Below are 27,047 nucleotides of genomic sequence, written 5' to 3'. Positions count from 1 at the left end.
GCAAAGGGTGGCATGAAGGGGTAGGGAGCCTGGAAGATAATCATCCAGGGGACAAGGATGGTGTTTGCACTTGTGTGGAAACTCCTGGGCCTTGGAGAGGCGGGACCACCAGGATGGGCTGGAGGGGAGCTGGGCCCTGGTGAGCAGCACTGGGGAAGGTGGTGGGGAGGGGAGGCGTGCTGCGGTGAGCTGTGGGGGCAGCTGAAGTGGGTCCTTGTGCCCGCTTAGCTGTTGCTTCACATTTGGGAAAATGTGCTGAGCACTCCTCTAGGGACCCAAGACATCAGTTTCCACAGTTCTCTAGGGCTGGTTGGGATTTCTGTCCTCTCCGGTTCAAATGTGTGAAAACACTTGTGCTGTAGCTGTGAGGAACATCTGTTTTCAAATACAGCTGTCTCTTAAATCCATATTGCAAAACGGATCTTCTGCTTAGATGGGTATATGTTTAGGATTCTTTCATCAGCACCGTTCGTTACCTCAGGCTCTACCTTTACCTCACCTCATAGTTGGGGGAGTTTCCTTGTGAAGCATAGGCTATTGCTTCTGTGTACATTTTGGTTTTTTTCTATTTTTTATATAGGTGAGTACATGAGTATTTATAAATGAATAATAGTAATTCAGGTTTTTGAGATTTTTTTTTTGTGAAAGAAGAGCTCACTTGCTGAGTGCTAGCAAATAAATGTTTTTACTGGCAGCTTTGACAGCGAATTCCAGATGTAGTAAGAAACCTGCTTCCAAGGGCTGTTAATGTTGCTTTTTAAGTCCTGATGTAAACTAGTAGAGGCTAATTTCTGATCTAGTTAAAATTCTGTATTATGGTCTTTATTATATTGTCTTGAGTACTTGGATTGTTGGTTTTTATAATGAAGATACTAGGCAATACACAAAGATACCAAGTTACTTTGTCTAAGAAAGGCTAACCCTGTAAATAACCTTTTTATCCTTTCTGTGAACGTCAACAAATCAGTTTCTTTTTGCAGGGTTTGCTGCTAAGTCCAGTGTGTGTTCCTGCAGCTGGAAGTTGTTGACAGAAATGTATGTTTTTTTTGCAAGGGTATGTTGGAATCTCTGGGTCTTAGTTTGATTTTATTAAATTAGTATGTGTGAAATCGTGAAAGTAAGTAATGGGGCAGTGAGCACCCTGGGTACTTACCTCAAGCAGCAAATAGTCCATGCGCTGAAACTTCTCTGGAAAAGATTATCAGCATGAGAACTGCATAGCTGTTTAAATAATAACCTCTACAGACAGCTCATAGGTACGAAATGGTTACATTTGCTGCGTTTTTTAAATGTGAATTGTTAGTGCGTTTTTTTAAGTATGACTTTTTTTCTGCAAGGAGCATTAAATAAAACCTTGATGTATCATAGAGCAAGGTCAATAAATGTAACTGTTACTGTCTCGTGTAGTCTTTTAGTAAAGTGTCCAGGAATATTTCTTACTCTGCAGAAATGTATTTTCTGCATAGCTAGATACATGAAGATAGGTATGTGTTTTTCACCCCAAATGGTAGAACTGGAAGGCACTGGGGAGTCCAGGAGTGTCAGGAAGGCAAGTAGCATGAGCTGCTGAATTTGACTAATGCTTTCCAGCTACGTTGGTTATACTGGATGTAAGTATGAGCCATAACTTGAACTTTGTTGTGTGTTACAGTTGGCTTTATTTTAACTTAGATGTAGTGGGCCTAGACTCTGTGCGGTGATACAGTGCAGTATTAGATGAGCAACAGGTTTTATTTATTTTAAAAGGCAAGTGAAAGAACGGAGGGTGTGTTTTATAATTGACATATTTAATGCGGGTTTTCCATTTTTAGATTTCACGCAGTTGCCTGTGACAGCTCTTGTTGAGTAAACCTAGACAGGAACATCTTGTATCGGCTGTTGTACCTGTACTTGCTGGGATGAGAAGTTGCATAAGGTTTCTTCTTCTTGTTAATTCATGCTTTTATTGTAGTGTAATTATTATAAGCAGGTCAATTAGTAAACACATTCCTTCAAGGATTTTTTTTCTCCTCATTTAAAGTTTTCTTCTAAAACTAAAGGGTTATAACAGTATTAGTGTGTCAGGCCAAATCACTGATTATGTATTAAGCAGGATCAGTCCTGAAAACTGCCGGTTTATTTCTCCAGACTCATGAATGAGTGTGCTGGTTGCTTCTTCCCTTTGCTGTTGAAAGAAATGTGTACCTTTTTACTTGTGGTCTTACTCTTTCCCATTTGGCGACACTTCATGAAACAGAATTAGATGTAAACTGAACAGCTATTAATGTGTGTGCAGAAAGGTTCACTTGCACAGTTTTTCTCTAAGTTATATTCTTGCATAAATTAGCAGCGTTCTCCTCCAGGATTTAACCTGCCAGCCTTTCCTGCATCACTAGTCAGGGTTTGAGCACTGATTCCTCAAAAGCCCCAGCAGGATTACATGAAAGCAGAATGGATGTGTGTTCTATAAGAACCTGAGTGTTTACAGCTAATCTGTAGACCGAACCACTAAATTAAAATACTTTCACGTGTCATGTGTTTTTATTTGTCAGGGACTAAGCAGGGGTTACCTAACAACAAAATTCCAGTATTGTTAAAGGCAGTGGACTTTTCTCACAATGTCATAGTCTGTCTAATACTTAAGAAAATTGCTTAGAATCCTGTTGTCCTCTGCTTTCCATTCCCTGGGCCAAAATGTTGGGTTTACTATGGTAACAAGCAGTCATATGCTTCCAAAATAGATGAGATGCCCACAAATTATATTTCAATGAAATTTTAAAGCCCCAGTGTAGTATTTCACTAAGGCTTTCAGAGTTGTGGTTTGGGTTTTTTTTTTTTTTTGTCTGGTACTTTTTTAAAAAGCAGAATATTAAAGAGCAAACAGTGCATCCCTTTCAAATTTGATGTGACCTTGAAAATTTCTGTATAACTTCTCAGGAAAGAGGCGGAGCGTTTACATTGCCACCAAGGAACTTTCTTTGTGTCCTGGCTCAGTCCTCTTTAGAACCATCACACTACAAAGATATTGGAATTTACCTTTCTAATGAGGATGCTGGAATATGTATTTCTTGCTTTTATAAAAAGGGACTGCATTTTTTACATCCCGATTACAATTGTAATTGCAATTAGTTACAAGCATAGGTGCTTTGCAAATATCATGGTGTGAATTGCCAAATTCTTAGACATTAGCACAGGAATACTCTGTCTTGCTAAAGTTTGCTACCTGCTAATTATAAGATTTTAAAGAAAGAAAAGTGGAATCTTATTTGGCCCTTAAGGCAAAAAAACACATTTACAAAAAAATACTTTTTTATCCTTAAAAAAAACCACATTTGAACAGAAAAAAATATTTTTTAACTGTTAATTTTTAAAAGAAACGTTGAAATAGATGACTTGTAATAGCCTCACTTTGCTGAAGGAGAAAGTGAAATAATTAGCAGTTTACTCAGGGTAACGGGTTGTACATCCAAGTTCTAGAGCTGGATGCCTGCTTTTCTGAACCAGAATGACATTGCAAAATACTTCCCCTTCATCTGTTCTGTTGGAGTGTTCTTAGACCCTTGCTTGTGATGCAGCCTTTATGCAATGGTGGGCATAGCACAACTGGTAATTAGCAAGTATTTCCAGGTTTGGGGGCTATGTGCAAGGCTTCAGGTGAGCCAGAAGAGGGAGCTTGGTGTGAGACCTTAACGTGGTTATTTTGGAAATAGTGGGAAAGGTTCCTTTCTCCTTCTGAGGAAGGAATAAAGCTTGTTGGGGTAACTGCAAAATCAAATGGGAAGTTGCTATTCTAGAAGGGCTCAGTGCATCGCTAACCAAGGAAAGTTATGAAACCCAGAGAGAATATTTTTTGGACAGGCTCAGCTGTTTGTCAGACAGGGAAAACAATTTTTCCAAAAGGTATTAGATCAGTTGCCTTAATTTCTGCTTGTAGCAGTATTTGGTTAGATTCTGTTTCTACTTTGTAGGCACAGAGAAGTTCGCCAGCTCTTTCAGGAGAAAAAAATGTGCCCTCCCTGAACTGGGCCAGACAAAATTAAAGTAGATTGTATAACTTCTTGAAAATGAGTATACTTGTTGCATGAACACTGGGTTCACCTTTAAAACACCATGTTCTATGCTGCTATCAACAAGAGCATAATTTTTCTGGAGTGCAGTAGTGTATTGGCTGGCACGTGTTTATTTCCGTTAAGTATCCTTCAGTGACAGCCTAAGAACATAAGTCTCCTCAAATGATTAACGAATTTTCCCTTTAGCCTATTTAAGCTTTTTTATGTCTTTGTTTTTTTGTCTTTGATCTGAAAATTAATATACATACACTTCATTGGGTGTTAAATCCCTTGCGCCCCCCCGCCCCCCCCGCTGCTTGATCCAGCAAGTCCTACCACTGAAGAGCTCCTGTGCTGTATTTGAATGTGTTTCTCTGCGTGCTTTGCAGAATAGACCTTGACGTTGCTTGGTTCCTTCAAACTGTCTATAACCATGTTAACAATGAGGTTATGGCAGCTTGTTAGGGAAAAAGTTGATAGTGAAATCTTTCTGCTTCAAGTTTTAAGAAATTGTATGGTTTGGAGAAAGGTAGAATTAATTTCATCAGTCTTACAAATGAAGGATATCGGACTGATCTGTTCCTAAAAGGACCTGCAAAGCTAAGATTCGTGAAGCAAGGTTTCTTTCCATTACTACTGAAGGATCTTGCATGATTTAAATACTACTTTTTCAACTAAAATATCTTTTCATTAGTATTTTCAAAGAGTCAATGAATGTAAGACATCAGCAAAGAATAATATGGTATTGGCACTGTATCTTATGAGGGAAAACTCAGTTTAGAAAGAATTACCAAAGTTGTGCATCTGATGTACACATCATTATTAGTTGCTTGATTTATGTTACTGCTTTTAATACAGTTGTATCAATACATCTGAAAAGTTAACTGAGTGAAGCGTATTTATAGTTCATCTTGCTTTTATGTGTAGAACACTGATCTTTGTAACTGGTGGCTTATTCACCATTGTGGAAATTAATCTTCAGCCGTTATGACAAGTGTCCCTGTTTTCCATAATGATTAATTTATTGATTATTGTTTTTTCCCTTCTAGACAGATGGCATGATTTCTTGACTGCACAGTAGAATACATTAGAAAGTTGCATCATTGTGTTCCTCAGATATGATGAGGGACACTTTAAAATGTCAAAGTGAATATCCTGGCATCATTAGGGACCTTGGAAAAAATTACATATCCTCATAGTACTGTTGCTAGGATTTGGGGGGATGTTTCTATGCTATTTTCCAAATATTAGTTAACTTACTGTCATGTTTGTTTGTATAACAAGTGTGCCCATTGCATACTGGCACTGACACTGAAATCATAGGACTGATGTAAAGTCCCTGGGAATAAAGGAACTGGTGAAGTTCTGTGGCGTACAGGGCCTGCGTGGGGGAAGGCGACAGTTTTCTTCTTATGTAGGTGTCCCACTTGTTAAAATGCTTTCCAAACATTATACCATACTTAGTGGTGGGGGTTCCGATGTGCAGAGTGGTGGCATTACATGTGTTCTCAGGGCTTGTATGGAAGCTGATGATTTACACTCAAAGCTGTAAAGATTCCTGGTGAAGGTACACGCATAGATATTCTGATGTGGTTGGAGAGAATCTTTTAAGTTGTGTAACCATATAATATTTTCAGATAAACACATGCCATTCGCGTGTCACTTATTTCAAAACCCATGTGCCAAATCCCTTAGGTTCTGTGTTTGTGTTGTGTAGTATCCAAAGTAATCCAAAATATTAGTAAGTACTGAGGGCTGGTAAATGGGAATGGAGGAGTTTTTCCTCGTCTGTCAGCATCTTGTTTCATTTGTGTCAAAAGATTTCTAGCTGAATTTCTGTATAAGACGACCGACTGGGATATGGATTGGAGTAATCTGTTTGAAAATACCGTCCCCTGCCAGCTGCTGTAGAGTTTACCACTAACCTTTTCTTCTCTTTTCAGATCTTACTGGATCTCTGTCTAATTGATCCATGTTTCCGAACCCTTCCTTGTAACCTTCGCAAGCAGCCAGAATGAAGTTGAAGCATAACATCAACCCTGTTCTTCTACAGCTCATAAACTTTATGATCTTTGTGTACACCTTTGTAACATACATTCCATGGTACATATTTTCAGGATCAAGGCAGGCTATAGCAAAAGCCAAGCAGGTTAAAGCTAAACCTGTGAATAACAAGCCTGGGGGTGCGTACAGATCTGTTAACAGTCTACACTGCTTAGCTTCTGTTTTGTATCCTGGGTGTGATACACTCGACAAAGTTTTTAAATACGCTAAAACTAAATTTAAGGACAAAAAACTCCTGGGAACACGTGACATCCTAAAAGAGGAAGATGAAATCCAGCCATCAGGAAAAGTTTTTAAAAAGGTAAGTCTCTTTGCAGTCTGCCTTCAAGAGTCTTTTAAAAGTACGTTTACTATTTTGCAACAGTTCTAGTCTAGTAAAGCAAATTGAGGGGGGAAAAAGTTTGTCTACGTAGATTAAGTAGTCATGAGAAGAGTTAAATTACCTGATTCCCAATGTTTCATTACTTAGCATTTAAAACAAATCTAAACCTTCTTTTTGCATTCTTGAGTAGATAGCCTTTTTTATGGTTTCAGCCAAAGAAAAATGCACATTTGTTTTTAATATTCAGCTGATGATCTAACTGGCTTTCAAGTTTTCTTTTTAGGTGAATTAAAAAAGAAGTCTCCCTCTGTGTTGTTTTGAACTATAATCAGATAAATATAGAAAAATTGCCAGGTGCCTGTACTCAGATGTGCCTTTCCAGTAAACTTAATCATAACTTAATGATTTATTGTTCTGCCCTGTGAATTCAGGGCTTAAATGAAATTATTTTTTTTGAAAAATATTGTGCAGGCTTTAATTGGAAGAGGTTTTTTTCCTCTTTCAATTTCCTTTAAGGTGAGCTACAACTCTGCTACTCTGTGATGATGGGGTGTGCACGAGATGTAATTTCAATATAAAACTCCATTAATGGGTTTCAAGGGACTGACTTTACAGTCTTTTCAGTTCAGGCCCGTATTGTCAGTTGCAACTTTGTATTTGTTCAGAGGCATTTAATAATGCGGCTTTACCCAAAGAAGCAAGTCAAGATACCATTGACAGGTTGTGTGTGGATGTGTTAAAGGTCTGTGCTTCTGTCTTAGAAGTTGTTAACGATACGCTATGAAGGCAGTTAAGATCAGTTTTCCTGCAGATGAAAAAAATTATGTTTTTATAATAAAGGATTCCTTAAATACTATGAGTTTTAATTCTGATGTTTTAGTGTTTAAAGTAGAATTTGGTTAATATCACAATACGTGGCAAAGTTTAGTTCTGTTAAGAACCTCTAATTGTTGCAAAACTCCCTCCCAGCTATAGAGTTATTTTTCAGTATGGATGAAGTGCTGGGAGAAATGGTGACATACAGTCCCTCTTGATGCACATTTTGCTGCCTCGTTGCCCTAAAAAGAAACAGAAAGTTCATGTCATACAAAGTGGGCTTTTGAGCATAAATCAGAATTTTGGCACAGTGGTCAGTGCTTTGTTTTTTAAACATAATTGGTAACGTAGGGCTTAAGCAACTTAGGAGGTTTAGCCTTTTCCATTATGCAAGCAAAGTGTTCTGAATATTGGAAAGCTGAAGAATGTTGGTGTTGACCTACTTAAATTACTTGTTTCTAAGTATTTAGACTTGGAAATTGCCAAAGTTAGGTAATTTTGTCTAAGCTTGACACAACAGTTCATTATGGTCATTGCCATACTTATCCTGGTGTTACTTTGTTCCAAGCTGTGGCATTATCATGTAAGTCTGCTTTTAATTTTCTTTTTTTTTTTTTTTTTCCATTAAGGAATACAGTGTTTCTTAATACCGCATAGCATGTTTTAGCAAGTGAGGAAAATCGGAAAATTTCACAAGACACCTTGTTGATTATAAAGGTTCTTTTCCTTTGATGTTGTCTTTCATACCATGCATCTTTTTATCGCTTGGTTCTATTTAGTGAAAGCAACTTGTTAAAGCTCGTTCGATGCAACTTTTCAAAGAGATGCCTGACAACTTTAAATCTTCGATATAATGCATATAATTTCTGTACTTCACGGGAGTTGCAAAACTTGTTAGGTTTTTTTTTCCCCTTTCATAAATTGAACAGAGTAGTGGGAATGATTGATGCATTTTTGAGGTCATCTGCAAGTGACGGGCAGATTGGAATATAGATCGTGGGCCTGTGTACTGAGTTGCACTACCTATTTAGATTTCTCTCTATGCAAATTGTGATGGGCTAGATTAGCATAATTAATGATTTATTAATGGAGCATAATGTATATAATTATTTATGATATATATTAATTGAGTAAATATCTCAAAGTAAAATACTGAGCTTCTGATTCTTAGGAGAACTGAGTGTGTTCACACTTATAGCTAAAATTAATTAAAGCTAGATATCTAACATTAAGTTATTCTGAGAGCAGCGATATCCTAGGTAATCTGTAATTTCTTGAATCTTTGTTATTATATTGTTAAAAAGATTAATTGGTTCCTGTGTAGTTGCCAGAGTAGCAGAAATTTATGGATGTTAACGAAATACAAATACTTGCTTTTGCTCACTTTGTTGCATCTTGCAGTATTTCTCGTATGTAGTTGCTTTTTCTGTTTTCTTCTGTAGTGTCCTTAAATACATGGATTGGAGAGCGTACCTATTATTTAAGTCAGGATAAAACACTGTTGAAAATACTTGAGAAATTAAGATGTAATTAATTGGAAAAAATAATTAAGCAGAGCTTAAATTTTATGATGCCAGAAAGATTAACTTTATTCTGCTGGTTGATCATTTTATGTTGTCTTATTTATAGGTTATATTGTCACATGCTTGCTTTTATATATGTTGGTATGTGGATTTTGCTTTGGTTGTGTGTGTGTGTGTTCTGGTTTTGTTTTTCTTTTTTTTTTTTGTTGGAAAGGGGATGTATTTGTTTTGGGGGTTGGTTGCTTGTTTTGTTTTGAAAAGAGCTTGTAACAAAGAACAGAATTAATGGAAGCTTAATAAGTAAGACATAGTGGGGGAAAGTAAACACTTTTGGTAGGGGAAAGTGATGTGTCTAAAGCCTGTGAGACTTAAGGTGAAAGAGTAAGCAAGTGGGCAAGCACCTGGGAATTCAGAATGTTACAATTATAACTGAAACTTGATGTGAAGTTGCAGGAAGGTTCTTGCCAAGTTACTGAGCAGTAAAAGGATAGCTTATGATATTGAAAAACCCAGGGTGCTATGTAAATAATGTTTGAAGGTGGGGAGGTTCAGAAGTGTTCACCTTCAGTCCATGTTTTCATATGAGAAAAGCCAAAAATAGATATTTCAACTTCCTTTTGTATTAATACGGTTTCAACTTCCTTTTGTATTAATACAGTTTCTACAGGGAGATGTATTTAATTTGTGATCGCTGGTTCCCACATTGTAGTCAAGGTTCTTCAAGCCTTATAAGCCACTTGAAAGGTAACTGAGGTCAGGTAGTTTAACGACTCCACGTGTGCCTGCAGCTTTTTTGAGAACATTTAATGACACCTTCACACTAAAAATTTGAATTTGGTTGCCCTAAAATACAGACTAAAGAAATGTTCTCTGTGCGGCAAGTTCTTAGTCTGTATACTTTGCTGGATTTCCAGTACGGATACAGTATTGATATTTACTAGTATTTTCCAATGCAATTAAATATAACCGGACTCATTTTTAGTAGCTTTAAGTACGTTTAAGAGCTGGGGCGCTAGGGGGCAGTGTTCTCCTACGTAACGTGGTGCTTCCCAGCAGGCGTTCAGAGGCGCTGTCTGCTCTGAGATGCAGCTTTGGGTTTGTGTGTCTATTTAATCAGTTCTCAATAATCTTGACTTGCCCTTTGCTTGCAAGCTCTTGGGCACTTACTTTCTGCACGTGCGTAAGTAGTTATCTAGCAGAAATATCTTCTGAAAGTTGTAAAATTAAATGCGTGTGAACATGTAAAAGGTTATGGCGCTTCACGTCAGTCTTAACGGCTGTTGAACGTAGAAACTATCTGTACATTGGAAAATACTAGCGAAGGCTACTGAGGGGAGGGCCGAGAATGGAGATGGATTTGGAGACATACTCAAACATAAGGAAGGATGGGAGAAACCGTAACCTGCTCTGTGTCCTGCAGAAGAAGCATATAGGAAAATGCAGAAGAAAGGGAGATATGGACAGAGGCAGTATATTAATATGTCATAGGGAGGGAATAGAGAGGAAACGGTGGGCATGAGGAGGAAGGGAACATGGGAATTTAAATACATGGAAGGCAGTAAGAAAAGTAAAGCTCAGAATAGCTGCATTGGAAAAGGTCTTCTCATCTGTTTTAACACATCTGTGTTAATAACACATATTTCTTTCTATATAAAAATAACTACAATAGTGCTGTACTTCCTTTCTATGGATTTTCTAACCCTCTAGGAAAGGAAAGCACCGATAAGGCCTTCTTTCGCTGTTTTATATCAAACTTGTTTAAGCAATGAGGATAAATTATTTAAGATAATAAAAAAAAAAGGGAAAAAAAAGCAGAATCACAAGTCTTATTCAGAAAGATTGAGTTTTGACCCTTTAATGATATATTATTCCAACTTTTGTGAGGAATGTAGTGAATGGTGGAAATGACCCTGTTCACTTACGCACTGGCAGATTTACCAGAAACAGCAACAAGAATCTGCTTGTGTTTCTTGGCCTAATTATTTGGAAGCAGTATCCCTGAGGCCATGCTCTAGGTAGAGTATAATGATGGAAGGGGTGTCACCCGATTTACTGCTGTAAATTGTTTTCAACTGATGAACTTGTGAATTCTTGACAAGTCTGCCAAAAATACTGTTTTGGGGGAAAATGCTCCAAATTTGAATTAAAATTCCAAATTACTGAAGTTTGGACGGACAGGAAGAGATGCAGTATTTTCTTTGGAAGCAGTAAAATTTTTCCACACTAGAAATATCTTGGTGTGTTGAAACCGAAAGGAACTCCCAGGTCCTTCTCCTTGGGGGGCTGTGGCTGTGAGCGCCAGCAGCGTGTGAGCCCTCCGCACACGAGGGCAGGCAGCAGTTCTGCTGGGGTTCTCTCACCGGTGCCAGCAGAGAAATTCACCGTGATCTTTATTCTCCAGTAAAGTTTTTCACTCTGAAACAGCTGATTTGCCAACGGAGCTGAGTTTCTGTAAAGAAAACAGGAAAACCTGAGCAGATGCTGGTGTGAGGAAATGTTTATTTTCTGGTGAAATTGCTAAGTATTGCTATTGTTGGCAGGTTTTGTTTTTTTTTTTTTTTTTTTGTGAAATAATATTTTCCCTTAAACCTTTCTGAAATTTCCAAGCACAGTTGCACATGTACCTGTCCAGAGTTAAAGATTTGTCCTGCTAAACAAGTAGGTTAATGAGCAATATGCCGCCAATATGCAGGAAGGCTGTAGTAGGTACAACTCAATTACCCAATAGTTTACTATATATAGCAGTTTAAAAAGCGTGTTTTGATTAAAAAACTATTAAATTTTATTTTTCTTTAATTATTCATTTTATTCAGGAAGTGGATGTAGAATTACAGAATTGTTAGAAATGTAGTTACATGCCAAAGAGTTGTTAGGTTTTACAGCCCACAAGTTTGAAATTTAGTAAAAGATGAAAAATGAAATGTGGAAATCGGAATGGGGGAGGAGGGAGAAGTTTGCTTTTCTAGCTTTTGTTTTTAGTGTTTGCTTGCATGTGTTACTAATGCTGTGTAGTCAAAGGAAATGTCTGAAATACTTGACTAATAAAAATCACATTTTTTTTTAAAATTGTTAAGGTGCTTGTACAAACCAAGATGGATAAGGTATAATAACTTAGTCTGGATTTTCAATTTAAGACATGTTCATACTACATCTGTATATGAAAATATCTAGGATATACTCAGAGATACCCTATTTCTCACTTAGTAAGAAAGTGGTACTGCAAGGTGTACGTGCACACACAGAAATCTGATAAATAGTGACTTGTAAAATTGGATTTGAATTTACTGTGCACCAGCTTTCCCATATAAAAGAGAAGTGAGATTGCTTAATGTTTTCCATGACTTTTCAGTACTGAGACTTGCCAGCAATTTCCAGTCTGGTCTTCTGTCCCACTTCTGTTTGACAGTAAAAAAGGGCAAAAAGATTACTCTTCTTCCCCCTGAGCATTTGTTTTGGAACAAACAAAGGAAAAGGGATCTCTCCATTTCAGACTGAGGACTCAATGATACCCTGCTTTCTGGATTCCAGTTTCACTGATTTTTTATTTTATTACTATTTTTGAAGTAAGAATAAACACTTAAATATCATATGTGTGTAGGAGAATTGTAGCCCAAATCTCCCAGAAGCAAATAGAGATATGTACTAGCTAGTGCTTGTCAGCCTTTACTTAAAACACAACAAATCTTTGTAAAAATTAAAGGCATATGGGTCAGATAACCACGGCTGTTCGGAGGGCTTCTGAAGCTACAAAATATGGTGGGAGCTGTGTGCTTTCCTAATGTGAAAATAGAAACTGAGGTGATAACATGTGTGGAGATATTGCAGTATTTGTGTTGGAACTTCCACAGTCCCTGTATTTTTTGGCAAGAATATTATTCATTATCTTGAGTAAACTGCTGTCATAATTCAAGCAAATATTACTTCAAACATCTGTGGTTTCTTGATGTGGATGAAGATGTAGTAGGACACGTGTTAAGAATTTTCGTTTTCTAAATTGAATTTATTATTCTTATTAGGTCATCCTTGGCAAGTACACCTGGCTTTCATATGAAGATGTATACATTAAAGCTGTTAATTTTGGAAAGGGCTTAGCAGTATTGGGTCAGCAACCAAAGACTAACATTGCTATCTTCTGTGAGACTAGAGCTGAGTGGATGATTGCAGCGCAGGCCTGCTTTATGTGCAACTACCAGCGTAAGTATGCATCTTTCCTAGAATTTTTGTCTTTTGATCTTACAATGCAATCTGAAAATAAACCTTTTTCTTACTTTACATACTAAGAAAACTTTATTATAGACTTTATACAGAATGTTTAAAATTACAAATAAAAAATACCATGTAAGGTAGAGACTGCACTTTGTAGTGTTTTGCTTTATCAAATAGAGAAACTCTTACGTGTTTGCAGTTGCAGTATGGTTTTGGTGAGTGTAGCTTGCTCAATGGAATTTGTGAGAGGTTTATTTTCTTTCAATCTCAAATCGGTACAGATTCCCAAGTTCCTAAAAACAAACAAACAAAAATCACACATGAATTCATTAAATCAGTTTCAGGAGTTGATGTCAAACCTTCATCTGTGCTTGTAAGTTTTAACTGGATATTTTATCAGTTCTTCAATTTTGGTTTTGGTTAGAGTTTATTGTATTGTTATCTCTAGAAGTGAAAAGGCATGAGTAAGTCCTGACCTTATTTTGGAGACCTTTTTCAATTAAAAAGTTGCTAAGCAACCTCTTTACCAACCCGTAAGTCTTTCCTTAACTCAAACCTTAGACTGAGCTGGCTTTTTTTTTTAAGTATTTTTCTTTCTTCTTTCTGCCTCTTGACTTTCTCATAGTCCATTGCATGCCATTTAATACATCCTAATCTAACCTGAGTGCTGACTTGAGATTATGCTCAAGGGCAAGCTTCAGCCCTAGTTACTGCTTCAGAAACTTTTAGTTTTGATGAGCTGTTTAAAGTCAGTCTCTGTCTCATTCATAGTATCCATTTTAATCATACGCTAACTGGATTCTTAACTGTGGCAGTGGACTGAGACTAGATTCTCTGACCTGGATGACACTTCTGACTTTCTCATGGAGTGAGCGTAAGAGAAGTCTTTTGGGCTCTTCTGTCTGATGACAGTTGTAGTCCCATTCGTAAGTTCCAGTTAAATATCCTTTAGGTTTCTGCTGTTTTACTGTGGAGACCACTGCTCCTGGGCCAGGGCTGAACCTGCTGCCGGAGAAGGTGCTTTCTTGGCAGGATGTGTGCACTGGGCAGTGGCAGGCTGTGCTGGAGGTGCCTTTGAGGAGTGGAGAACAGGGCAGGCTGGCTGGAGGTGTCATTGCACAGCTTCACAGCACAGGGCAGACACAGATGCGAAGCCAAGTCAGCTCCCCTTTCACTTGAGCCACAGCTGTGTCCGAGGTACATCTGCATGGTGGAAAACCGCTATGTACCCAGCGTAGTGTGAACCTGGGCACAAGGATATGTGTAGGAGCTCTAGGCCCATTTTTCTTGCTGAGAAACCTATTGAGTGCTGATCTCAACTTGGTATAGGAATTGTTTTCCGATGTCCGTTTCATCATCACTCCCTAATATGTCATTCGTGTCACTGGAAGCTCAACCTGGCTGGGTTCTGTGATGCACCAAGGGGGATGTTTCTCATTTTCCCACAGGGCACTCTGGAGGCTGTGGTTCCTCACAGGCTTTGGCCTCTTCTCTTGCATGCCCCATATACATAGACATCTGCCAATAAGAGATGGACTGTAAAAGCCAGATGTGCAGAAATTTTCGATTTACTACCTACCCACACTAAAGATGTGTATCAGTTACGATTTTCTTGTTAGGCTTGCTTCCAAAATCTGAAAAAAGTTTATCTGAGTGGTCCCTCTCTGCTCTAAGCATGAGTCTGTTTCAACTTGAGAAGCCATATGTTCATGAGAACATAGCAGTTTTAATTTAAATAAGTCTTTACTGCAGGTTTGTGTGAATTTTTTTTTTTTTTGGTTTATACCCTTACGCTGTAGTATTCCCTCAGTTTTAAAGGTGGAATTGGTTGCAAGATGGTAGTGCCGCATCCCACACGGTTTCACAATCGGGCTGTTTGCCTGGTGCGATAACAGGCTCTGTGGACAAGGACAGGTGGATGCTGCATACTGACTTCAGCCAGGCCTTTGACATGGTCCCTGTAATATCTGTACAACCACACTATTAAGGTAAAGAATGGATAAATAGGTAAGACGGATGGAAAATTCATGGGACCATTGGCAGAAAGGATTGTAATCAGAGGGCAAAGTTATTTGCCAGCCCTCAGGGACTGGTGTTGAGCCCAGTACTGTTTAATGTCTTTATGGAAGGCCTGGGCAGTGGGGCAGGTGCAAACATGGGAGGTCACAGCCCGTGGCAAGTTGTGGGGAGCAGCCAGTAGGCTGGAGGGCAGGGCTTGTGTCCAGAGGGGTCTGTCAGCTGGAAAAGTGGGCTGTCTGGAACCTTGTGGAGTTTAGTGAAAGCAATTACGAATTCCTCTGTGTGTGCTGGAATGCCTTATGCACCAGTATAGGCTGGGGGACAGTTGGGGAGAGAGAGAGCAGCTTTGCAGAAAAGGACCTGTGGGTGCTGGTGGACAGTGAGTCAACCATGAGTATGCAGTGCCACCTTGCAGCGAAGGCCAACAGCATCGTGGGTGGGAGTAGCATGAGTGTAGCAGGTAGGTGCAGGGAAGCAGTCCTTCTCCTTTCGTGATGTGAGACCACATCTAGGGTTCTGCGGCCAGTTTGGGGCTTCCCAGTAGGAAAAAAGAGACATTGACGTACTGGAGTGAGTCCTGCAGAGGGCTGCCAAGATGCTGAATGGGTGGGAGAATGTGACATACGAGGAGAGGCTGATAGAGCGGGGTCTGTTCAGCATTAAGATGAAGGAATTGATATCTTGTTGCTGTCTACAGCTATCTAATGGGAACATACAGAGAAGATGAAGCCAGACTCTGCTTAAAGGTGTGTTTTGGTAAGGCTGGAGGCAACAGGCTCAAGTTAAAACACGGGAAAATTTGATTACATATTAAAGATGAACTTCATTGTGAGAGTGGTTAAATCTAAATCTCTAAATCTAAAACTCTAGAACAGGAGTCTAGAATGGTTGTGAAATCTCCATCATTGGAGATACTTAAAACCAGACTGGCCATGGCTCTGAGCACTCTGCTGTAATGAACTGTTTTGTGCAGGTGATCTTCCCAGGTGCCTTCCAGCCTAAACTCGGTGGTATTTCTTGTCCGTTCTTCAGTGAGTGGCTGCTGCTGAGGTCTGCTCAGGCTGCTGTTGGATGAGATGCCTGTGTTGCTTTTAAACTACGTGTCTTCTAACACACTGTATCAGTTCAGTTTTATCACTTTTGGGATGTGTTAGATCCCTAGTGACTATCCTGGGAATAAAACGCAAAGGCTTCTATCAGTTATTTTTCCTTTAGAAGTGAAGTACACTTACAAATCCTAGGAAGATTTTACAGTTTGGGCGAGGGGGGGAAATACATCTGAGATAGTGGATGGATGTTGTATGCAGAATAGTGTGCATATGTTTTTGATTTTGTTGGATTAATGTTTTCAATTCCCTTATTGAGTGAGACGTGCTTCGGCACACTGTTTGACAGGGTATTTAGCATCTAAGCTGTACGTCATCTTACGTGAATTTGGCTGACTTGTGTATTGGCAGATGATGGTGATATGCTGTATTCACAGTTAGTTTGCTGATTGAGTTATAAAATTGTGTGGCAAGACATTGCTGAAGTTCTTCAGTTTACGACTTTCACAACAGCTAACTGCTGTGGTACTGTTGTAAAATTCTTTCTGATTGTGAAGTGCATTAAATCTGATGGTATGTGCCCAGAACTGATGTCAAGAGAGCCAGGTTCATCTGCTTCATACATACATAGTGTTGGAGAGAATGCCTTTTGCACTACAGAATTAAAATGGGGAAAGTAATTTTTGTTACTGATTACTTGCACAAAGAAGTGGGTTTGTGATTAGAAATGTTTGCCTGATTGTAAATTTTACATTGTTTGGAGCTGTCTTGTGTTTGCAGGAGGTAGTGTAGGATTGCTAGTTCAAAAATGGAAAAAAAAAAGTACTAACATGAAAACAGTTTTTTCTTCCAAAGTATCTGCTCTTAATCTGTGTGAAGAGCTCTTCATCAGTGTAGGCAGATAAAACATCTACGTGTATTACCAAATAATGAAATAAATAGGAAAGGTTGTTTTGTTTTTCAGTCATGCTTTCCTGAAGCTTGAGCAGAAGTGACTTTGTCGGTTTATTTGGCTGAAGCCTTCAGAGGTAGATTTTGCTTTTTGTTGATGTACGATGGATGCTGAAATAGTGTAGCATTTTAGTTACTTTGAAAAAAATGGCAAAAGTTTTAGGTTTGTTTTTTTGTCAGACTTTTAGAGCAGTATTCTTAGCAGAAGTTCAGGTATCAAAGACTTGCTTGTACTATTGCATGTGTAAAGATGAACACACAAGGTAATCCCTTGTCAGTATGTTTTTAAGAGAACGAGGAGAGGAAAATGACCTAAACTTTCAGATTTGCCTGCAAAAGGTTGAGGTGACAGTGTGGAGAAGTGAGAATTTCACAGATCAGAGTCATTGCTCAGGTTTTTTTCTCTCTGGACATCTGTCCACCATCATATAAATGGTATCTCCCTCTTTCTCTTCAGCTCTGTCATATACCTCTAAGTTATCCTCGACGTATTTATTTATAGCTGAGTAATTAACTGCATAAATGGTTATTTCAGAGATTATGCTTTTCTTTCCAGGCAGTGTGTTGTCTTGGTTGTGCTTGTTGGCTTGGGGAAACTAAATTTCTGCTAGATGTTTATATAACAGGGGTCACTGCAGTAAGGAGGGAGAGCTCGTGGGAACTAGTAGAGGCACTCTTCTGGACTTTGCTCCCACCAAATTAAAGAAAACACAGTGCATGTGCATTTGCCCTGCAACAGTTCTGAACTATGATGGACTGTTTTAACAAGGAAAAAATAAGTAGAGGTCAACTATTTACTTTTCTGTGTAAGAAAACTGCTTTTGAGTCCTTAATATGCTGCACTGGGTTAGTAACTCCCTGGATTTCAGATCTTAGAACACAACAGAGTTCGACTTTTATTTTATTTTTATTTTTGCTGCAGTGAACATCGTATAGGTACAGCCTTAACATATGAGGGAGTGTCTTGTTTTAATAATTATGTTGTTTAAATATTCAGCTAAATCCAGACTAAAATACAAATACATTCAGATACCTAATGTGACAAAACTTCCAGCTCTGATGTTGTAATTGCTGTGGTGATTGACCTTACAACTTTTTTGTGATGCCCCTGTTTAGCATTCTGCTTGGAAAATAGGAAATCACTACTTTTTTGAGAGCAACACCTCTCTTCCTTTTTTGAGCTGCCTTTTTCTTCCCCTGTCTCTTCCTGCCTTTTCTCATGCAGTTCCCATAAAAACGGCAGGGAATTAAATATGACGTTAAAATCGTTTATACGAAGTAATTGTGGCGTACACTCTATTGCTAACAAGCTGCCCTTAAATGCAGGAAACAGTGTTTCTAATAGTGAATTTCCTGAATATTTTCTTTCCTTGCTGTTCTGTACTGATGTCAGTTCAATGTCTAATGATTGTGATGATTAAACCTTTACTATGTTGTTTTAAAAAGATGGGAGAATGTAGTAGTTACAGATTTATTGAGTGTGAGAATTAATCCGCTGATGACAAGTATTACAGTAATGTCCTATTAGCAGTCAGTTGTAAAAGGCTAGTAACAGAGCGCGTGAATTCTGAAAAGAGAAGTCATAAATGAAAGCTGTTTCTTTCCTGTGTACAAGAGGACAGTTAACAGTGTATTAAACTGAGAACAGATGCCTACTTTTAAAATGGTAAAAGCCATGAAGGTATGAGAGCAGATCTAGAAGGGAGCGATATGAGGTTCCAAAACCACATTACCTTTAGTTAGACTTTTACTGCTTTTCAGGGTCTAACTAAAACGGTCACATAGACAGTGGTTGTTCTCAGTGGTTGTTCTTTATTCTTTCTGGGAGTAAATGAAAATTATGCTGTATTTAAATTCACATAATATGGGTGTTTTTTGTAAAGCACAAAACTATACCACCTTTATGTTAGCTGACAAATATTTTTACTGTTACCCAACCCAGATTAATCTCAGCCCCTTATTGTAAACTATACTTGAAAATGGAACATGGAGATTTCACCATTTTACCCCCATTTTCTGTTTTAGTTGTTACTCTATATGCTACTCTGGGAGGCCCAGCAATAGTACATGGCCTAAACGAAACGGAGGTGACCACCATCATTACCAGTAAAGAATTGATGCAAACAAAATTGAAGGTCAGAAAACTGTTCTTTGTCTGTCTCTTTCCAGTGTATCTGTTCATTATTATTAAATGGCCTGGTTCTACTGTACGGAACAATGATTTACTGCCTTTCTATAGGGCAGGCACTTCTTCTAGAATAAGATTTATGTATCTGTCTTAACGTACAGAAAAAATGGTAGTTGGTCTTCAGTGGGAATTAGGCTCCTCAAAGACTGGAGAACAGGGCAAGCACTTTGCACTGTTGAAGAGCTCAGTGCCACCTGGAACACCTTTACGAGAAACTAGGTGGACTTAGTGCCTAAATTTAACAGTTGAAGCAAATGGGAAGAACAGGGAAAAAAAAAAGTATGAACTGTATATGAATAGCTAAATGTGATCAACCTCCTGATTGATTGATGGATGTTTTCCCAGCAGAGAATGGCTCTTAAATCTAAAGATGGATGCTTGGAGAGTTAGAACTGGTTTCCAGTACAGGGAGGAAACCTACTAAACATTAGAACAGTCAAAAAACTTTTCCCATTACTGACACAGATTGAATACACAGATGGAACAACTAATCTGCATGAATTTCATCATCATGTGTTTTGGGGGAACTAGACCTTTCACATAAGAGAATTGTTTTAATGAAAAACTAAAATTATTGCTGAATTTTGAATGAGAACTTCCCAAACTTTATCTTTAAAGTTACTAGAATGACAGTATGTATACAATGCACATTTATTTCAGCTTGCAGTAAGAGTATGAGTATCTTCTGCTATAGGTGGTAATAATCTCTTCTAAAAAATTTACCAGTGCTTAGTGGAAGAATTCACATTTTGCCTGAAATGTTTAACTAGTGCTTAACTGATAATTTTCTGTAGTTTTGTTAGTTGTTGCTTATTTGAAATAGCATAGTAATCAAGGAGCAACATAAAAATTGTTGAGAGCTCAGTATCCCCATTTTCTCTGTGTTCTATGAGTGGAAAGTCAATTACCTCTACAAATCATTGCAGTCTTACTTGTGGGCTTTTCTTGAAATAAGACCCAGATCAGTAAATTGTTGGAAAAGTTTTTGGACTTCTAAGTGGAAGGTTCAATCTGTCCTGCAAATCTCGATATGAGAAGTGTTTCAAGCTTTGGAGCTGTTTGAGCTAGACAAGTTTATCCTCTGATATTTTAAAACCTCAGATACATTGCCAGTACTTTTTTTTTTTTTTTTTTAAATGTATACAGTAGATAGTGGGTGGGGGCTTTTTTGGTGGTTGGTTTTTTTGCTTTTTTTGGCACAAACCTCATGTTTAATTTCTGAACACATGTTCGTGTCCACAGGAAATTGTTTCTCAGGTTCCACTGCTGCGACATATTATTACAGTGGATGGCAAACCGACAACATGGTCAGAGTTTCCCAAGGGTGTCATTGTTCACACTATGGCTTCTGTGCAAGCAATGGGGGCCAAGGCAGATATGGGTAGGTTATCTCTTCTTTTTATTTCGATCATCTAATTTGTTGTCCTACTTTGACCCTGTTGACATAACCTGGGATAATTGCATATCCCCCAAAATTATGCAGTGATTAACCTTTTATCATCTGCTTTTTCTTTAAATAAAATCTGTAGAGGTTTTTTAGTTTGGTTGCGGTTGGAAGTGGGGTGGAGTGTATTTTTGTTTTGTTCTTTCAATGGAGTCAGATGCTTTTATTAAAAAGTCTTCTCAACAACCGCGTGTCACAGGTTGAAGAATATGATCAGACATATTAGAACCAGGTTATTCAGAACACACAGAGAAAATTATTGTGTATTTTATAGCAAAAGACATCAGTCATCAGCTGCCATTAAGTTTTGTTAAATTCACAAATAACAATGTACAATAGCCATTTAAATCTGATAGAACTTGGCCTCTTGTATTGCATTTCTGAAATTATCAATAGATTTCAAGACATTTTCTAGCAGATTTCCAATCTGTGTGAAATTTTTAGAATTGAGAATTTCAGAAGATGTTTTAACTGTTATGATATTTTTTTTTTCTTGGCTCTGAAGAGCTGCTAAACCTAGTATCTTAAGATTTCATTATATTCAGTAGTTGCTTTCTTCTGTTTTTATTCTTTGCGCTTTCATTTAACCACTGAAGGCACATTAATGTTGGATTGAATTTTCTTTTAGGATTAGGTTAGGTAGTTAATCCATGTGCTGTTGATCAGGGCAATGGCAGGTTTGCTCCCAATGTTGTGACCTCAATTTCTTTAAAAGATAGTTTTCCCTTTTTGATGTACCAGTTTTATGCACTATTAAAACTGGTTCAGACAACACCAACATAATATTTTATGGCTGTTATTAATTAGGTCATTGAGATCTGTTTGTGGTATGTAAAAAGGTGTCTAATGCTCCTTTCTTCAGTCTAAATACCACATCCTATATGCTGTAATAAAGGAATGTTATCTTTGTCAAGTTAACCATTCATAAATTGTGGAATACCGCAATGAATTTTTTATGGTCAAGCCTTTTAATATTAAGTACTTGAGTTGGTGCTGATGCTTTTTTCCTCCATGGTGTTTATCATGTAGAATGGACAGGCTTCAGTGAGTGAGATGTTACTAAATACGCTTTCACTCTTCTCGTTCAGCATGTATGTTGTGCCGCATGTGTTTGTGCATTATGCAGTTTTCCCTCTGCATAAACACAATTGTTTTTGTATTTTCTTGCTGTCAGTGCAAATATTTGACAAACACCTTAATTCTTTTAAAGCTGTTTAATTTCCTCTAAATATTTATGGAAACTGGGTCTCATGTTGGCTCAGCAATGCCTTGCTGCAGGTGTTGCAGATGAGGCAGTGTGTTGTTGCCCTGCCAGGGAGCACATGAGAAAGTAGCTTTGCCAGTGGGGATTGACCGTGTGGCAGCATGGAACCAGTGTGGCATGGCTGCCTAAGGATGCGAATCTCAGCCGCATTGTGGAGAAGCCGAAGCTCTGGCCATTTCTCTCTCGTCTGCAGAAATATGGGAAACAATAGAAGTGTTGCTGTGGTAGACTGCAACGATCGCTGAAAGAATTGCTCGGCTAATACAAAGAAATTCCTACTCTTTGTGAAGGCAATTAAGCTTGACCACAATCTTTTTAACTGAAAGCGAAATGTAATAGTAGTCATGTAGCGTTGCATTGTAGTGAATGCTGAAACATGAGTGTATCGGATCTCCCAGCACAATAGGCTCTTCACATGTTATGCCTTCTCTTCTGTAACACAAACTACAGGTAACAAACAGCAGGCTAGGCCTGTGCCCTCAGATATTGCGGTGATCATGTACACAAGTGGATCCACAGGAGTTCCCAAAGGAGTTATGATCTCCCATTGCAACATCATTGCTGGGATAACTGGAATGGCTGAGAGGATTCCAAATCTGGGGTATGTACCAGCGGTTGCTTACCAGCAAATAAAGAAATCATATAGTTGCATATAACTTTAGATTAATTACTGTGTAAAATATTAATTGTTTTATATTGCTTTGTCTGTGATACATCATACTATGCACTGGTGTCTGAGCATCTTCCAGTACTGCATTAAATGACTACTTCAGGTGCTGTTTGCTCTCTTGTCTTCTGTATGTGGGCAAGACTGGGACACACAAGCCTGTGAGGCTGCCTTGCATGAGAGAGGTTAAAAGCTCCCCTAGGCAGTACTTCCGTGGTTAGTGTTAAATCCTGTGGTTTATTTCTCTTTGGTGCAGTTTTTTATCTTGTCTGCAGACTTGCCTTTGCAACCGTAACACATGGTTAATTGTCTTGGCATGAGTAGACATCACACTTTGGTCATGCCTTAAACCTATAGTACGTGTATGCAACTTTTGAAACAAACCCCCATATTATTTGAAGTACGCTCTCAAGCTCAAAGGCACTTTTCCCACTTTCTGTAGCTCTCCAGTAAGCTCTGTGTAGATTTAGCTTAATGACTCATCTGAGGACCCAGGTTTACATTGTACCACTAATCTGTTAAAAAATTCTTTACAGGGAAAAAGACATCTATATTGGCTATTTGCCTCTGGCCCATGTTCTGGAGCTGAGTGCTGAACTTGTGTGTTTGTCTCATGGATGCCGCATTGGTTACTCTTCGCCTCAGACATTAGCTGACCAGGTATGTTGTAGATGTAAGCCCTTATGGTTAAAAAAAAAATATTACTTCAGATCTTCGTAATATTTCTTAAAAAATATAACCACAAAACTTTTCTGCAGTTCATGAAACAAACAGGGTTAGTGGTTGACTGGGACTCTGGACTAGTTTTAATTGTTACGGTATAATTTAAATGAATGTAATTGAAAGATGTGCTATGTTGTTCTGTTTCTTATGTTAAAAACATTGAATGTGTCTGCTAGTAAACTTGTTCTTTCCTTTAGTCCTCTAAAATAAAGAAAGGAAGCAAAGGTGATGTTACCACACTTAAGCCAACCTTAATGGCAGCTGTTCCGGTAAGTAACTGAAGGATAAATAATTTTAAAAAATATTTAAAAAACATAATTCAAGTTCTTAACAACAAAATTAATGCAATCATAATTTAAATAAAAAAGGTTGGGGATAAACATTCATCATTTGAGTGTCAGCAGTTTTTCAAAGTTAAAATAGCTATGGGGATTAGATTGCAGTTTTAATTAAACATCTAGTAAATGAATGGAATAAAGGTAGTTGGCAGCAGGCAGCTTGGGGTTAACTGGTGCTTCTGCTCTGGTGTCTGGCTTCCTCATTTCTGTGAACACCTTGCTATCTCTTAGCAAGTGAAGAGGAAGCAACCTGGGAGTGGGTTGTCATCTGAAATGTACTGGAATTTGTAAGTCACGTTTCCTTTTTGTTGTACTGAATTTAGGATTTGTTTCTTTGAGTTAATCTTTTTATGTAACTAGGAAATTATGGATCGGATCTACAAAAATGTCATGAATAAAGTGAATGAAATGACTAGTTTCCAGCGGAATCTATTTATATTGGCCTACAACTACAAAATGGAACAGATTTCAAAAGGTTACACTACCCCACTCTGCGATAGGTAATTTTATTTTTAATGGTGCCAAAAAAATGCTTATCAGTCTTGCCACAAGAGCAGTATCTGATTTTTTTTGTGCTTTTCTTTGTTTCAGTGTTGATATTTTGAACTTGAACAAGTCTGTAATTAAGTGTAAATTGAAACGTGTCAGTAGTCTGTGTGATGGTTTTAAATATTTACTGACATAATTTAAATAAGTGTTACTTAACTTGAAACTGATTGGAGGTTTGTATTCATTGCATTATTTTCATGAAACTTTAATAATGGATTTATAAAATTCTGGGGTAAGGTGGGAAGTCTGTTCCTATAGGTAACTGTAGACTTCACATTTTCACAGAAGTGAATCATAAAATATCTCAGGCTGGGAGGAACCCATAAGGATCATCTAGTCCAACTCCCAACTGTAGTGACACTAAAGGATAATATAATTTCAAGATTTATGCAGCTTGTTTAAATTGGTTTCGAGGAGAAAATCACAGAATTTTGCTGTCTTATAAATCTGCATTCTCAAAACATTTAACTCTTCTTCAAATTAGAAAATGTGGAAACAAGCTTAGAAATCTGTGCCTGTGTTTTCAAAAACTTAAACTTGCTCCTTCAAAGTTTACCTTGAATGCCTTAAAAGTTTATTTGAAGATGGTAGAAACTTTCAGTTCAGATATAAATTTAGGTACTCTTTTTGTTTTTAAGCAACAAATACATACTCTTATCTTTGCATTTTAGCCTTATTTTCCGGAAAGTACGAATGCTGCTGGGTGGAAAAATTCGCATCCTGCTTTGTGGAGGAGCTCCACTCTCCGCAGCAACTCAGCGGTTTATGAACATTTGTTTCTGTTGCCCTGTAGGACAGGGGTATGGACTGACTGAATCAGCTGGAGCTGGAACAATCACGGAAGGTTGGTGTCGGTGCCTCCCACTGAGCGCCGTGATCCGTGATGAGTGCTCAGCGTGTATCATTTTTGACAGTCTTGTTTCTTCGGTGCATGCCACCAAACATAACTGGGGAATCCTGGGAATTACTTTTAATCATAAATGTGTAAAACAGTAGGAGTACTAATTCTGACACATTGTGCTGAAGCTGCTGAACTACCCATCATGTGAATGTTCTCATTTGTGGTAGAGAAACCTGTAGTAGTGTGAATGGGATCTTGGCATTATTGCACTTAGCAGGTGAACTGAAAAAAATGATTTCTAATTTTGGTGAGTGTGTCAAGATGTTAGGAAAATAAAAAATGGAATGCAAAAGCCTGCACCGGATTTTAAGTTCATGTCACAGAACTTAGTGGTTTCAGTTGCCTTTTAGTCCTAAAATTTCACTCCTATTCAGTGGTGGCAGAAACTGTCAGACCTGCTGTTTTTTCCTACCTAAGGATCACATGAGAAGTGTCTTAAGGCTCATGGCTAGATTATGCCGGATTGTAGAACCTGTGTTAGGTTCCTTGGTGATCCACACACTGCTATGATGTGGGTTTTATGCACGAGGTCTGTGGAAATGGCTTCTTCGGTAGCTTGGAAAAAAAAAAAAGTGGAATTGCAATACAAATGATATAGTCTCCAGTTATACTCTTCTGGGAAGGTGTTCAGATGCAGAAGTATTTGGGATTGGGACTTTAGGAACATGCATCAAAACACAGACTCCTTGAATTGTTATGAAATATTGCTGCTTATTTCAGAGTCCTGCAAACACTAAAGTTCTTGTGCTGCTTCTGAAATATGATCCGCATGGACAGCTTGCTATCAAAGCTGTATTGATATGACTGGACAGCCATCTGTTCTCCTTGCAGGATAAGGATTTTATCTGCATTACCTTTATAGATCCATTGCTTTTTCTTGGAAGTTCTGTTCCATGCATTAAATCTCAGAAATAAACAGCAGTTACTTTTCACTAAATAAGATGCATGACAACCAAGGTTTTTTTTCTCATCTGTTTTGGTAAAAAACTTTTCTGAAAAGTGCTCTTTTTTAAATTCTAGTTTGGGACTACACTACAGGGAGAGTGGGAGCACCTTTGGTCTGTTGTGAAATCAAGTTACTGAACTGGGAAGAAGGTGAGAATTTCTGTATGTGATTAAATTACAGTGTGTTTGTAGGAACTTTAGCTGTTTTTATGTTGGACTTTACTCAGTAGTAGTAATTAGACAATTTCTTGGCTTTTTAAATTTTAAATGCTACTTTTACCTATAAAAGTTTGAACTTGGGGGAGAAAACAGGTAAAATAAATTCCTTGGTAGCTTTTAAACTTACAAATACCTAGACAGAAGCTATCAAGGAAAGTAGCATTTTGACTGGGCTGTGTTATGACTCTTTCTGGCTACATCATTTCTTTTATTCCAGTCACTATAAATATGTGTATATTGTCTAAATATATACAGCGTTGTACCTGTTTCTCATTTAGATCTTGCAGGAGAGTGTGTGGGTTGTGTATGTCGTGTCTTGAGAGGTGCTGGATTCAGGAGACTTAAGTGCGTGCGTGATACCTGCTGCTGCCATTAAGAAATTAATATAGTCTTCATAATGTTATTAAAATAATTTAAAAAATAGGCATATGGAATGGAAGCTTAATGGATGCCATACAAAATATGTTTAATGGGGTTTGAAATGTATTTAGGTGATTTCCTTTCACTGTAGGCTTGTACGTATTGTAGAATAGAAATAATACTTAAGTGTGTTTTAGGCTAATGTGAAACCTTAGGGATTTTTTCTTTCCTAAAATACGAGGTGAAATTTATCTTTTTCTATTTGAGCCTGTATGAAACTGATAGCGCATGTTAGTCCAGGCAGAAAGACTGTGAAGAGATGGCATTTGCCCTCTGCATGTGTCTGAATTTCACTGTTTGTAAACACGTGTTAAATAACTTTTATATGCTGAAAAGAATTGGAACCACCTCTTCTCTTACCGAACTACTTAGGCAAGTGGTAACTTTGGCTAAGGACTGACTTAAGTGTTTAGG

General features: G+C 38.0%; 1 protein-coding gene across 5 annotated transcripts in view; it reads left to right on the top strand.

Moving 5' to 3' along the window:
• The window catches only part of ACSL3 (acyl-CoA synthetase long chain family member 3), a 53,514-nt gene that overhangs the window by 13,542 nt on the left and 12,925 nt on the right, over positions 1-27,047 (top strand). For all 5 annotated transcript variants that reach the window (XM_080409021.1, XM_080409024.1, XM_080409022.1 and 2 more), the window contains exons 2-11: positions 5,972-6,393; positions 12,770-12,947; positions 19,001-19,110; positions 20,406-20,544; positions 22,322-22,472; positions 23,075-23,198; positions 23,459-23,530; positions 23,960-24,099; positions 24,820-24,992; positions 26,070-26,144. In XM_080409021.1, the coding sequence (XP_080265147.1) occupies positions 6,043-6,393; positions 12,770-12,947; positions 19,001-19,110; positions 20,406-20,544; positions 22,322-22,472; positions 23,075-23,198; positions 23,459-23,530; positions 23,960-24,099; positions 24,820-24,992; positions 26,070-26,144 (1,513 nt within the window). In that variant the 5' untranslated portion in view covers positions 5,972-6,042. The remainder of the gene's footprint in view (positions 1-5,971; positions 6,394-12,769; positions 12,948-19,000; positions 19,111-20,405; positions 20,545-22,321; positions 22,473-23,074; positions 23,199-23,458; positions 23,531-23,959; positions 24,100-24,819; positions 24,993-26,069; positions 26,145-27,047) is intronic.

This window comes from Falco punctatus, assembly GCF_963210335.1.
Source record: "Falco punctatus genome assembly, chromosome: 13".
NCBI classification, from domain to species: domain Eukaryota; kingdom Metazoa; phylum Chordata; class Aves; order Falconiformes; family Falconidae; genus Falco; species Falco punctatus.
This window is presented reverse-complemented; position numbering and strand designations above follow the sequence as displayed.